Consider the following 14,106-nt stretch of genomic DNA (forward strand, 5'->3'; position numbering starts at 1 on the left):
TTGGGTTGCAGACCTACTTTGAGATGCTTGTGAGGTCCATTACTGATGTGTTCTTAGTCCAGAACCAGGTGTCATAATGATATTTGCATTAGAGATGTGTCAAATCCAGTCTCTGAACCACAAGGCAGCTTGTTTTAGTTTCTGGTCTTTTTTTTTTTTTTAGACTTTATTTATTTATTTGACAGAGAGAGACACAACGGGAGAGGGAACACAAGCAGAGGGAGAGGGAGAGGGAGAAGCAGGCTTCCCATGGAGCAGGGAGCCCGATGCAGGGCTCGATCCCAGGACCCTGGGATCATGACCTGAGATGAAGGCAGACACTTAACGACTGAGCCACCCAGGCAACCCTAGTTTCTGGTCTTGAGCATGTGCAAAACTAAGAGATAAAGAACCTTCTAGCATACACACTTCAAGCAACTGTCAGGAGTGGTTATATCTGAAGTCTCGGGGCATAGGGCATAGAGATGTCGAGAAGGGGTAGAAAATTACAACAGAGACTTGAGACAGTAGCTAGACCCTATTGAGCAGGTGTATGAGTGAAGGGGCTTGAGCTTCATCATGAAGGTTACAGAGAGCCATTAGGATTTCACCCAAGGGATTGACATGATCAGGAATATTTTAAAGAATTTACTGGGGCAATCATGCATGGTATGAATTGTAAGGGGGCCAAATCAGGAGGCTATTGAAGTTTCTAGGTATAGTATGCTGTGTGCACAGGGGCAGAGGAGAGGACAAATTCAAGAGATGCAGATGATTGCTACAATGTAGGGAGTGAAGAAAAGAAAGGAGTATAGGATGACTGCCAGGACTTTTGGTTTGATGACTATATCCATAGTGATGTCATCGATGAGGGAACATAGAATGAGAGACAAGTTAGGAAAGAGAATGAATTCCACCGGGATCATCTGAGTTTGAGATACTGCATGTGCACTTGGAGGTGCTTAGTCGTGCGCCAACACGGATGCCATCAGAGGTTCAAATCGCTCATCGGACTCATGCGACACAGCTGGGCTTTGATCTAGTTCTGTGTTTACTAGAAGAATGCAGGACCGGAGTTACGGGGGAACAGTACCCCTCACTGGGAGGCCCAGCAGCTAACCAAATTCTCAGTTTGTTTTGCCCCATCCCTGATGTAGAATGTGTACCATGGCCACTGGCATGTGTAGCCAAGGTGTGTGGGGGTCACCTCAACTCACAGAAGTTGAGCCATTCTAATCACACGGCCCAAGGCTCACAAGCCAACCCACAGCTCCCCAACCAGGGGGAGTCCTCTGCTGCCAAGGAGGCAGACACAGCTTCCCACGCTAGCTTCATACTTTAATTACCAAGAAAATTGTGACCTTGAGGGCATTCTCAAGCAGGCCAGCATCAGCCCTTTACTTAGAACAGTGCTTAAGTATATGGGTCTGGGATGCCTGAAGGAGGTACGGATCAGAGAGGGAAATAAATGTTTTAGAGTCAGAGATTTGGGTTCACATTCTTGCTACACCACTTAAAAGCTGCATGACTTTGGCACATGAGATAACCTCTCTAAATATTAGTGTTTTCATCTTTGGAACAGCTTAATCATCACCCAGTGCCCACAGTTTCTGTGAATATTAACTATGACAATGACTAAAAGGGGCCTAGAATATGGCAGGTTCTCAATACATGTCAGTTCCTTTTTTCTAGAGAAAAAAATAATTTGATATCAACTATGGCGATAGAGAGATAAAAGGTGGTAAGACAGTAACTGAATCTCATAAGGGTGAAAAAAACCCAGCTCAGAAGAAGCATATTCCTGGGGCGCCTGGGTGGCTCAGTCATTAAGCGTCTGCCTTCTGCTCAGGTCATGGTCCCGGGGTCCTGGGATCGAGCCCCACATGGGGCTCTCTGCTGAGCGGGAAGCCTGCTTCTCCCTCTCCCACTCCCCCTGCTTGTGTTCCCTCTCTCACTGTCAAATAAATAATTAAAATCTAAAAAAAAAAAAAAAAAGAAGCATATTCCTTGCACTACTCCCTCTGTCTGATATACAGAGAGGAATATTTGGACAATGATTATTCCCTCTCCCCCCGGCCCAAACTCTCCAAAGTTAATTTTCTTTTCCAAAAGCCTGGCAAAGAAATAGAGATTCCAACCTGGTAAGAACCTGGAAATTAAAAACCAAAATGCCTTCCTGTCTGCATTTGTTTCAAACCATTGTTTTTTCTTTTGTTCACAACAGATATTAAGCATCTTTGGGTTGATGGTGAGTAAAATTATTTTCATTTCATTTAGGAACCGATGAGAAAACGCTCATCAGCATTCTGACTGAAAGGACGAACGCACAACGTCAGCTGATTGCTCAGGAATATCAAGCAGCATATGGAAAGGTACAATTTGATTAACGTAACAGCCAGTAAAGAGCTAATCACTATGGATCAGGGATGCTCTGCCATGATTACACCAAAGATCTTTTGTTTTGGGCCGAGTGTAACAGAAAGTACCCTGTGTATCCATCCAGTCAGCAGCCTGGCGTGTGAGTCCTGGTTTGCCCTTAACAGGCTGAACGGCCTTGCTCATGTTATTTGATCTTTCTGGGCCTTCATTTTTTCACCTGTTGGATAAGGAGGATTGTTTTAAAGAGAGACCGGTGGCTTTAAATGAGGAATGATTCGGATATCTGGCAATGTCTTGAGACATTTTGATTTTCACACCTGGAGGGAGAGAGACGGATGTTTCTGGAATCTGGTGGGTGGAGGTCAGGGATGCTGCTAAAGATCTTGCAATGCAGAAGATGGCCCACACAACAAAGAATTATCTGACCAATTAACTGATAGATCCTGTCTCAGATCATCTTTAATTTCTCTTCCAACTCTAAAATATCTTTGTAACTGTAGATTTAATTCATTCAGCACATGAAAACTTACTAAGTAGCAGAAACTATACAGGAACTATACAAGAACATTTTGTGGTTTTTTTCCACATGGTGTATTTGTTCAATAATAAACTACTCTGTCAGGAATGGGGTATCACTCCATGTCAGGAGATATCCTAGACATTGGGGATTCACTGGTCTAAAAAGCAGATCCTTCTTTTTATCATGGAGCTACCATTTTATTAGGAAGATAAGAAGTAAATAAAATATTTAGATATTAGTAAGTGTTATGAAAGAATTAAAATGGGATGATACGGCAGAGAGTAGCTGCTGAATGGCTCCTTGAAATAGGGTGGTAAAGACATATCAGTGAGGGGGGTCACCTTACTCTCAACTAAAACTAAACAGTACTAAGGATTCTGCCTTACTTGATCTGGGGAAGAGCATTTCAGACAGAAGTCACAGCACACGCAAAAGCCCTGAAGCAAAAACAAGCTGGGACTATTTAAGAAACAGAAGACTTCTAATATGGCAGGAGTATGGAGAATAAGGGGAGCAGATGGAAGAGATGAGGTTGGAGAGGGGGTTAGAATATGCTGGGCCTTGGGGTCTTGGTACAGAGTTTAGGTTTTATTCTAAGAACAATAGAGAATCATTGGAAGTCTGTAAGCAAGGGAATACTAGAAGCTACTTTATATTTGCAAAAGACTGTTTTAACTTCTGTGGCTCACAAACTGTGGAGGAGAAAGAGTGGTAGCAGCAGTCAGGCTGTTGAGACCAGGTGAGAACTGAGAGGGTGTAGAGACGATCCAAAGGCAGCTCAGGCATCACCTCCTGACAGTGTCCTCCAAGCCCCCAGACCCCATTAAGACACCCTTCTTAATATTTAACCATCACACTTTATCAGATACTTAACGTATTATATTGACATTTTTTTTTAAAGATTTTATTTATTTATTTGAGAGAGAGAGAATGAGAGAGAGAGAGCACATGAGAGGGGGGAGGGTCAGAGGGAGAAGCAGACTCCCTGCTGAGCAGGGAGCCCGATGCGGGACTCGATCCAGGGACTCCAGGATCATGACCTGAGCCGAAGGCAGTCGCTTAACCAACTGAGCCACCCAGGTGCCCCTTATATTGATATTTTATCTTGGAATATTTCTGGTTTTCCTGTTAGGGCATAATCCCTGAGGAATGAAGACTGTGTCTAACTCACCTTTAAATGCCTAGCACAGAGCAGGTGCCCAGGAAACACCTGTCAAATTAATTAATTGCCAAGCTTCTTGACAAGGCAAAACGCTCATGAATAGGGAACATGAATGATCCATTGGCCTTTCAGGATTTCCGGACTATGGAGGAAGGACAAGGTGAAGGGGGACACCGTTTCTCACAGTGGGATGGGTTGAGAACATGTGAAGTGAGATTCAGTTGGAAAGTCCTGGGTTGAGGACAGATGGTAGTAGAGCTACCATTTAGAGAGGAAACACCCTGTGGCGATTAAGGCAGAACTAGTGACACTTGGCTCCATCCCATTTGTTTTGTTTGCCGCCCCACTGGGCCCCCTTGTGGCCTGGTAGATGTTGGTATGTGTCCACATTGTCAGAGTGGTCTGGGAGGCTGCCAGCCTCCGTCTAAGAGCTGAAAATAATCAAGAGGAAGAAAAATAATAATTTGGGGCGCCTGGGTGGCTCAGTCGGTTAAGCGTCTGCCTTCGGCTCAGGTCATGATCTCGGGGTCCTGGGATGGAGCCCCACATCGGGCTCCCTGCTCAGCGGGAAGCCTGCTTCTCCCTCTCCCACTCCCCCTGCTTGTGTTCCCTCTGTCACTGTGTCTCTCTCTGTCAAATAAATAAATAAATCTTTAAAATCATTCGACAGGAGGTGCCTGGGTGGCTCAGTCATTAAGCGTCTGCCTTCTGCTCAGGTCATGATCCCAGGGTCCTGGGATCGAGCCCCGCACCGGGCTCCCTGCTCCGCGGGAAGCCTGCTTCTCCCTCTCCCACTCCCCCTGCTTGTGTTCCCTCTCTCACTGTTTCTCTCTCTGTCAAAAAATAAACAAAATCTTTAAAAAAAAAAAATAATAATAATTCACTAACACTCCTTTAAATATTAGAAATAAAAACCGTCCGACCTGCCTTCAAGCAGAGGAGATGGACTGTACTTATGTAATGTGTGAAAACGGTGCCAAAGGACAATAACAGGTAATACGGGCCCGTTACATGTAGGGTTTTACCTGCTGTTGTTGCCAGAAAACTGCTTTGATGTCTCGCGGTTCCGCACTCCTAGCAGAGGCAGGTGACCGGCCCCTGTCCTCTCCTTCGCTTTTCTCTCCAGCGCTCTTTGGCAGTCACTGAGAAGCACCTACTGGTGATGCTGGGGGTGAATTAAAGGGCTCCCCTTCCTCTTCTTCTTCCCCCAACCCAAATATTGGGGGCATCTGGGGCCTAGGAAATGCATTTTAGCACACAGTTCCTATCTGTGGCACTTATGTAACCCCCTCCATTGGCTTTCGTTCAGAAAACCTATAAAACAGAACATCTTGGAAGCAGTCACAAAATGCAGAGTGCTATCCTTAGAAACAGTTCACCGTTTCTGTTTATTCCCTGTGAATTGGCATATTTTTGTCTGAATTGATACCTTTGTTTATCTTTCAGGATGTGACTTTATAGAAAGAGAAAGGAAAAGTATTTCATGCTTTCCTCTTTGGGATTTTTTATTTTAGGAACTGAAAGATGACTTGAAGGGCGATCTCTCTGGCCACTTGAAGCAACTCATGGTGGCCCTTGTGACTCCTCCGGCTGTGTTTGATGCAAAGCAGCTGAAGAAATCAATGAAGGTATGAGCCCAATTTGGGCTTGAGATTTAACTGTGTCATCAAGAATAATGACTTACTTCCAGCACACACTTGCGAGATGGGTGTAAATAGGACAGATTTGGGTGTCATTTTTTTTTTTTTTAAAGATTTTATTTATTTATTTGAGAGAGAGAGAATGAGAGAGAGAGCACATGAGAGGGCAGAGGGTCAGAGGGAGAAGCAGACTCCCCGCCGAGCAGGGAGCCCGATGCGGGACTCGATCCAGGGACTCGATCCCGGGACTCCAGGATCATGACCCGAGCCGAAGGCAGTCGCCTAACCAACTGAGCCACCCAGGCGCCCTTGGGTGTCATTTTGATGCTGTGCTATCCAAGTGGTAGGACAGTCCTGATGGGGAATGGTTGTGGAACCTTGAGCCCAATGTTTCTGGGCTGAAAGAATAGCGTCATATCCTAATTTCATTTCCTTGGTTTTTGACCCAAAGAGTCAAATTCTCCACTTTGTTGTCATTGAGAGTAGATGGCACCATCATCAACCCCATTGCTTAGGTCAGAAACCTAGGATTATCTTTGATCCCTTGCTTTCCCTCACTCTTCAGAGCTCCCAGAATCCGTCTGCAAGTCCATTTGCTCTATTCCCAAATCTGTCTGCAAGTCTGTCTGTCAGAAATGTGTGCGTCTCTCTCAAAATCCATTGCTACCATTCCAGTTCAACCACCACCATCTCTTGACTAGACCATATCAATACCTTCCTACTTGGTCCCTTGCCTCTATTTTCTCCCACCTGGAATCCATTCACCACAGAGTAGCCAAAATTATGTTTATAAAGTTATTTTTAGAATTATACTATTCACCTGCGTAAATCTCCAGTGGCCTTGAATACTTAAAATCCACGCTTCTTACCATGACCTTTATCACCCATCACAGTCTGGATCCTGTCCGTCTCTGTGACTTTTTAAAAATTCTATCTGTATCAGTCAGGGTTTCCCAGAGAAGCAGAAGCAGTAGGTGGGAGATATATATATATATAGTGAGATTTATTGCAAGGGATTGGTTACATAATTATGGATCTGACTAGGCAAATCCAAAATCTGTAGGGCAGACTGTTAGGAAGGGGAGGCTGGAACTCTCAGCAAAGCTGGAGCTGCTGCCCACAGGTGGTATTTCTTCTTCAAAGAAGCCTCAGCTCTGCTCTTAAGGCCTTTCAACTGACTAAACTGGGCCCACCGAAAATATCTGAGATAATCTCCCTTGCTTAAAGACACTCACTAATGGACTTTAGTTATGTCTACAAAATACCTTCACAGCAACACCTAGATTTGTGTTTGATTGAGTAACTGAGGACTGTAGCCTGGCCAAGTTGATAAAGTACCATAAAACTGTCTACCACGCCCTCTCCTCCCTGTCCCCCTCACCCCCGCCCCAATCGAATGTTATAGCTACACTGGCCTTCTCTCTGCTGCTTGAACATTCTAAGCTTATTCCTACCTTGAGGTCTTTATACATGATGTTTTTCCATCTGGAATGTTTTCCCTCCATATATTTTCTACCAGTTCACTCAGTTTTCTTTTCTTTTTTTTTTGTTTTGTTTTTTTTTTTTTTTTTAAGATTTTATTTATTTATTTGAGACAGAGAGAATGAGATACAGAGAGCATGAGAGGGAGGAGGGTCAGAGGGAGAAGCAGACTCCCTGCCGAGCAGGGAGCCCGATGCGGGACTCGATCCAGGGACTCCAGGATCATGACCTGAGCCGAAGGCAGTCGCTTAACCAACTGAGCCACCCAGGCGCCCCAGTTTTATTTTCTTAATTACACCTATTACCATCTAAAATTATCTTGGGGTGGTTTTTTGTTTTTTTTGTGTGTGTGTATTTGTCCATTCAATTAAAAGGCAAATCTCCATCAGAGCAGGGAACCTCATCAGTCTTGGTCTGTATCTTCTATTCCAAGAGGAAAACCTGAAATGAAGTAGGTAGTCAACACATGTGTTGACAGGAAGGAGGGGAAGGAAGGAGTCTAGGTCCGAGGCATAAGCTGTATTCTACCTCCTTATCAGAGTTGGGAGAGACTTTCTCTTCCATGGAAGAGGTATGGGCACCCAAGAAGAAGATGGCAAGATGGAGTGAGGCACACAAGAGATTTCCTAGGGGAGATCTTATGAAGGATAAAGAGGAGACAGAGCAGGGGAGGTTGGGTGGAGCTTCAGATGGCAATTCAGGTCTGTCACACATGGAAGGAGAGAGGGAAGGAAGTAGGCTCAGATAGGAAGAGCTTCCATCTACAGTGTAGCTCTGAGAAAGCTGTGGCAGGCCAGTGGGGAGCTCCTGAGCAAAGATTGCCCTTTGGAGAAGTCCTACACTGGGCAGAAATGGTCCAGCTCCAGTACCCCTTCAATGTTCAGTCACTTGCTGAGAGCAGCTTGGAGGGAGCGTGACCTCTTTGTCAACTGTGTGGCAGATCCAGAGCTCTGGTGATCGGAGGCTATCACCCAAAGACATTATTTGCAGCAGATTCTCTTAAAATAAAATCTGAGCAGTGCATTTCTGTGGCTGCCACATAGGGGACAGTTTAACAGGTGGCATGATAAGGATTAGATTCACCAACAAGGATTAGAAAAATTTCTCTCTTATGCAAAAGAAATCCACGGTAGGCAGCCCAGAGCTGGGTGTCCTGGCACAACCATTATCAGAGACTCTGGTTCCTTCAATCTTGAGGTTTTACCATCTTTCGCCTGTAGATTCCATTTGTTGGCTAAAGATGGGAACTCAAGATCCAGGCATTGTATCTTTATCTCAGTCAGCCAAAAATACAGTAAGAGACAAAGAAGTGTTCATTTCCTCTCCTTAAGGACTCTCAGAAACTGCACAGGGTACTTTACATATAGTCTATGGATCATAATTTGTTATATGAATAAACCTAGTTCTAAGGGAAGCTGAGTAATACATCTATTTGAGTAGCTATGTGCTAAGTTAAAAATTGAGCTTTCAATATTACTAAGGCAAGGAAGGTAAAAGAGATGAGGTCTGTTCAATTTTGCTGTGAACCTAACACTAATCTAAAAACTAGTCTGTTTTTAAGTTAATTAATTAGCTAATTAAAAAGAAGAGATGTTGAGGGCAGCTAGGAACCTCTGCCACAGAGGGACGGAATTCAGCCTCAGTTCATAAGCTGCATTGACCTTATTTGATCAAGTTCTAGTGTAAAAGGCTTTTCTTGGAGTCACAGCATGATTCAGTGACCTCAGTATAAACCAAGGCTCAGGATAACTAGTCCCCAAATCAACTAGGCCCATGACATACATCATTAAGGCTTTAAAAATCTCCCTGTATGAAGATGATACCTGCTGACCTAGTGCATTAGCAGAAGGATAAACTCATTCGAAAGAACTGCAGAGCCCTTTCTAAACATAATGGCATATTCGAATGCTCACTTCTGACCTTGAATGACACGGGCTTTTCCCTTTACACTATTTCTCCCTACAGTTATTCAGTTGATTTTTACAGTGGAGTGGGAAATTTTCTTGAACATTTTAATGTCAGTTTAGATGATTTGGGTTATTTTCGTACTAAAACATGAAAAAAACGAGAAAACCGCTTTAGAGCAATATACAACCTTATGCTGATTTACGACAACTTCTTTTCATCTGTATTAAGCCTGAAATGCATGACGTTAAGCTTTTCAAGTATTCTAAAAATAGATTTCCTTTTCTTTTTCAGGGCACTGGAACAAGTGAACATGCACTGATTGAAATCTTAACCACCAGAACGAGCAGGCAGATGAAGGAGATCTCGCAAGCCTACTACACAGGTGGGCTTATTCTCTGCTTACTTTTACCACTGTCCACACACATAGGAGCCCATGTGGCTCTCCCCAGAAGCCCACCAAGCTCTTCTTCACAAGGCATTTTGGGCAGGCAAGACGTGAAAAGAAGGATACGTTCTAAAATGGGGGAAGGTTGGTGGATCTTCAGAGGAAATGTGACTGTGAGCCGAGCTAGAAACCGCTGCATAACCATGGCATTGACATTTTGCACTTAGCACATTACAGCCGTGGTGGGTTTTGCTCTTGGCAATCACTGCTTAATTGAATCAACTGCCAGTGTAAGAGATTCAAATCATTGTATATCAATATTATATGTTTAAAACCACTTAGATGAGCCTCATGATTTGGGGTGTGGAAAATTAGATGAACCATTTAGAGAATGTGTTGAGCATGTGGATTCAGTATAATTAGCGCAAGTCCTCATAGTCGTTAGCTGTGTAAAAATGAGAAAGTCCCTGCAGTGTAATTCTGGCACAGACCCCCTCCCCCAGGGTTAGCATGACAACGCAAGTTACAGCACAGTCCCCGGGAGGATTACCCTCACTGCGGACACGGACACGGACACAGACACGGACGCGGGGCCCCAAGTTCAGTGGCCCCAGGCCATGTGCCCTTCTGCCCGAATAGCTCCAAGGTCAGGGCTTCTCCCCACTCCCTCAGGTTCAAGAGCTCCCTAGTGATGAGGGAACAGAAGGCAAGCTGAGGACAAAGCAGAAGCTGACACCCCACAACTACCCCCCCCATGGGATATATGACATTCCTCAGGCACTCCTGGCTGTCCTAAAGGAAAAACAAATAGTTAACTTATAGAGATCACAATCCTGCAAGACAGTCTCCCTCAGTTTACTTACAAAAGCCTTAGCAATAGCTTCCAGAAGGGAATGTAAATACAATTAAATGTCTTTATAACCTGCAGCCCATCGACAGATACTTAAAGTGGGCAGAATGTAATGTTCCTCCAGAAAGTTCCAGGCTATCTTAATGTTAATGCCTTACTAGACGGGTAAACAACATTAACTTGACAATGGCAAGGCCTCAGGTATCTTGCAGGTCCTCTTTAGCATATGAAAGTTCTTCGGAAACCTCCCTTTTTCCTTACCTCCCCCAACCCCATAGTATATAATCAGCCACCCCTCACAACCCCAGGGCAGCAGCTCTTTCTGCCCACGGTCCTGTCGCTGCGCTTTCATAAACCACCATTTTGCACCAAAGACATCTCAAGAATTCTTTCTTGGTAGTCGGCTCTGGACCCCACCCCAACTGAACCTCATTATATTCCAAAACCCCATCAAGTAGCATGACTCACAGAACTCAAGAAAGCACTATACAGTTGCCCCGTGAGCAACACGAGAGTTAGGGGCACCGACCCCCTGCACCATTCAAAATCCGTGTATAACTTTTTTTTTTTAATTATTTATTTATTTATTTGACAGAGAGAGACACAGCGACAGAGGGAACACAAGCAGGGGGAGTGGGAGAGGGAGAAGCAGGGAGCCCGATGTGGGGCTCGATCCCAGGACCCTGGGATCATGACCTGAGCCGAAGGCAGTCGCTTAATGACTGAGCCACCCAAGCGCCCCCCGTGTATAACTTCTAACTCCCCAATAACTACTAATAGCCTGCTGTTGACCGGAAGCTTTACTGGTAACATAAACAGTGGATTAACACATCGTATCTTAGGCGTATTATATACTGTGTTCTTACAGTGAAGTAAGCTAGAGATTAAAAAAAATGTTGCTAAGAAAATAAAAAAAAAAACACTTACAAAATTGTACCACATTTATTGAAAAAACCCACATATAGGTGGACTGTGCAGCTCACACCCATGTTGTTCAAGGGTCAACTGTACTTACAATTACTGTGTCACTCTAAAGAATAGAAATCAGGACCAGTCAAATGAAGACATGCAGAGGAGAGGTCTCAGAGGGTCCCAAATGCAAAGCTTCCTGTCCTCAGGATGTATCTCCTTCCCAGCACATCGATACATAATTACCAACCAGGAAAACTCATTTGATCTTTGGTATCCAGTTTTTATTGAGGTTTCATTCCGTAGGCATAACTGATTGAATCACTGGCCACATGATTGTACTCCGTCTCCAGTCCCCTTCCTTTCCCTGCAGGTCAGGCTGATATCATGTGGCTCAGAGCCCCAACCCTTCTAATGACATGGTTGTTCTTTCTGGTGGGACCAGCCGCTACCCTGGGTCATCTTGCTGGCAGAAACTCAGGTGTGGTTCCTGGGACCTGCCATGAATAACAAAGACATTCCTGTTATTTGGGAAATTCCAAGGATTTAGAGGTTACCTCCCAGGAACCAGGACAAAGACCAGCCCAAATTCTATATTATACACCAGCCCCCTGGAACCCTCTCCAAGTACCCCAAGGGAGCCACAGTTTCTATGGCTGTGTATCAGGGAGGTTCTGCAGTAGGAGAAGCCCAGAGAAGGGATATACCGCCTCCCAGATCGGTGTCAGATAGGTTATTTGAGAAATTCTCCTCAGAAGGTAAATACCTTCACTCACCTCAATGACAGGTAAGTGACTATTTTAGTCATGTGCTCATCAGGGCTCCATAAAGACAGAAACAGCACTAGGCCTTTTAACAGAATTTACCATAGAGAATTGTTTCAACACTTTTTGGAGGACTGAAAAAGGCCACCAGGGAACGAGGCCGAGCAGGAGGTATAAACAAACCGCAGGGCTGGGACAACACAGGAAAGAGATTGGAGCTGTCGGAAGCTAGAAGCTCGGAGGAGGGGCACCACCCTGCCAGTGTTGGTGCCTCAGGGGCTCGGAGGGTTGGTTTAAGGAACAGGACTTCAGATCTCTGCAAAAGCGCTACGTACAGCTGGAGCTGGCCTGTCCATGCTGCCGCTAAGTGACTTGTTCTGGGAGCCCAGAGCCAACAGCTACTGTCAGGATGAAAGGCCTGCACTGGTTTGTGCTGACAGGAATAGCAAACAATGATCCTGCTCTTCTCTCCTCTGCCTTCCAGTCTCCCTCTCCTCCCTCCCCCTCCCCCTCTCCCTCTCCTCCCTCCCCCTCCCCCTCTCCCTCTCCTCCCTCCCTCTCCTCCTTCTCCCTCTCCCTCTCCCTCTCCTTCTCCTCTCTTCCTTTCCTCCTTCTCCCTCTCCCTCTCCTCCCTCCCTCCTCCCTCTCCTCTCTCCCTCTCCTCCCTCCCCCTCTCCTCCTTCTCCCTCTCCTTCTCCCTCTCCTTCTCCATCTCCTTCTCCCTCTCCTTCTCCTCCCTCCCCCTCTCCCTCTCCTCCCTCTCCAAGTGGTGGGCCAAACAGAGTTGGGGCAGGGGAGAGGGGTACAGAAGACATGTGTAACTTGCAGTGTCCCAATCCCAGCTCCACAAAGCAGGGTAGAGAAGGCTGCATTTGGAGTAGATAAGATAATTGCTTAATAATAGCTACACATTGTAGGTGTTTAAAATATTTGGTTCTCTCAATTTAATGAGATTTGCATATAAAAAATCATCGGAGCCAGAGGCTCTATACCAAGGTGCCTGGTTACTTCCTAGTAGTTCTTAGAAGAGTTACTGCTCCATGAATTGACCTGCCCCTCGATGGCTTTCTGGGGTCCAGCATCTATGTACAAACAACCCTAAGATGTAAACTCTGTGAAGCCAGGAATTTTGTCTGGTTTTGTTCAGTGCTGTAGCTTCAGTGCCCAGAACAGTGAGGGATAAATTCAAATAGGCATTGAATTAATATCTCCAAGATTGAGATTGTCGTCTTAAGAGCCAAGTGAAAGTTCTAGCATTTAGGACTGTTGTTTTGCAAATATGACCTGTGATCATAGTTCAGAGTTATTGGGGGCCTCAATATCCATGTGAGGTAAGCTCTCTAAGGCTATAAGGAATGGACCAGCATCTAGGTTACTTTGATTAATAGGGATTCATGATACATAAGGAGTGAAAGAAGGAAACAGGCCCAGTCATGTGTAGCCAAGCCTTACGGAGATTCAGGACACAGCACTACCCTAGGGACTCCATTATCTGTGGCTCCCTCAGTATCAGGCATCCATTGCTCCCTGTGCTGATGTTTGTGTTACAGTAACTCCTTCCTCTCCCTTCTGCTTCTACTGTTCTTGACAGTCCCAAGCCACTTCTCTCCCCTTACCATTTGTCTACTCAGGCTTTTATTTGCCCCATGGTTTACGGTTATTCTCGGCTTCTCTTTTGCCCCTCATTCCTTGGAGTTTTTCTCCTTCTTTGTTACTGTCTTTGTCTCTTTTTCTGTACAGCTCACTCCCTAAGAGAAGACTCAGTGAGCTCAGGAAGGCGCCATCTAATAGATAGCGTAATTTTGGGCAACGTTCTCCCACCAGCTCACCTCTTTGGCTGCTGACCACCTAGAGTCAGATGCCAACCCTGTGGCAGTCAGTTGCAGCAAGAGTGATGGTGCCATATAATGTAAAATGGAGGCCCATGCATACGAAATCCATCGACATCGGCTACCATCTTGGCTCTCATAAAAGGACCAAGTGTCTCATGTAGCTGGTCTAGTACAATGACACGACAGAGTCTAAATAGAGAGCTGAATTCTGAACTTCTAGTATTAAAAAGTTTTTTTTCTAATTAGAATGAAGGATAGATAAAACAATATAACTGTTAGATAAAACGATGCCTATA

At 45.0% G+C, this 14,106-nt stretch overlaps 1 protein-coding gene across 1 annotated transcript in view; it reads left to right on the forward strand.

Annotated features, from left to right (window-relative positions):
* ANXA3 (annexin A3) overlaps positions 1-14,106 on the forward strand; it is a 53,173-nt gene that overhangs the window by 21,944 nt on the left and 17,123 nt on the right. The window contains exons 4-6 of the mRNA XM_045880929.3: positions 2,257-2,351; positions 5,555-5,668; positions 9,362-9,452. Coding sequence (XP_045736885.1) covers positions 2,257-2,351; positions 5,555-5,668; positions 9,362-9,452 — 300 coding nt within the window. The remainder of the gene's footprint in view (positions 1-2,256; positions 2,352-5,554; positions 5,669-9,361; positions 9,453-14,106) is intronic.

The sequence above is a fragment of the Mirounga angustirostris genome, unplaced genomic scaffold, assembly GCF_029215605.1.
Source record: "Mirounga angustirostris isolate CCGP_5_RB_7025 unplaced genomic scaffold, mMirAng1.0.hap1 SCAF_2, whole genome shotgun sequence".
Taxonomy (NCBI): Eukaryota; Metazoa; Chordata; class Mammalia; order Carnivora; family Phocidae; genus Mirounga; species Mirounga angustirostris.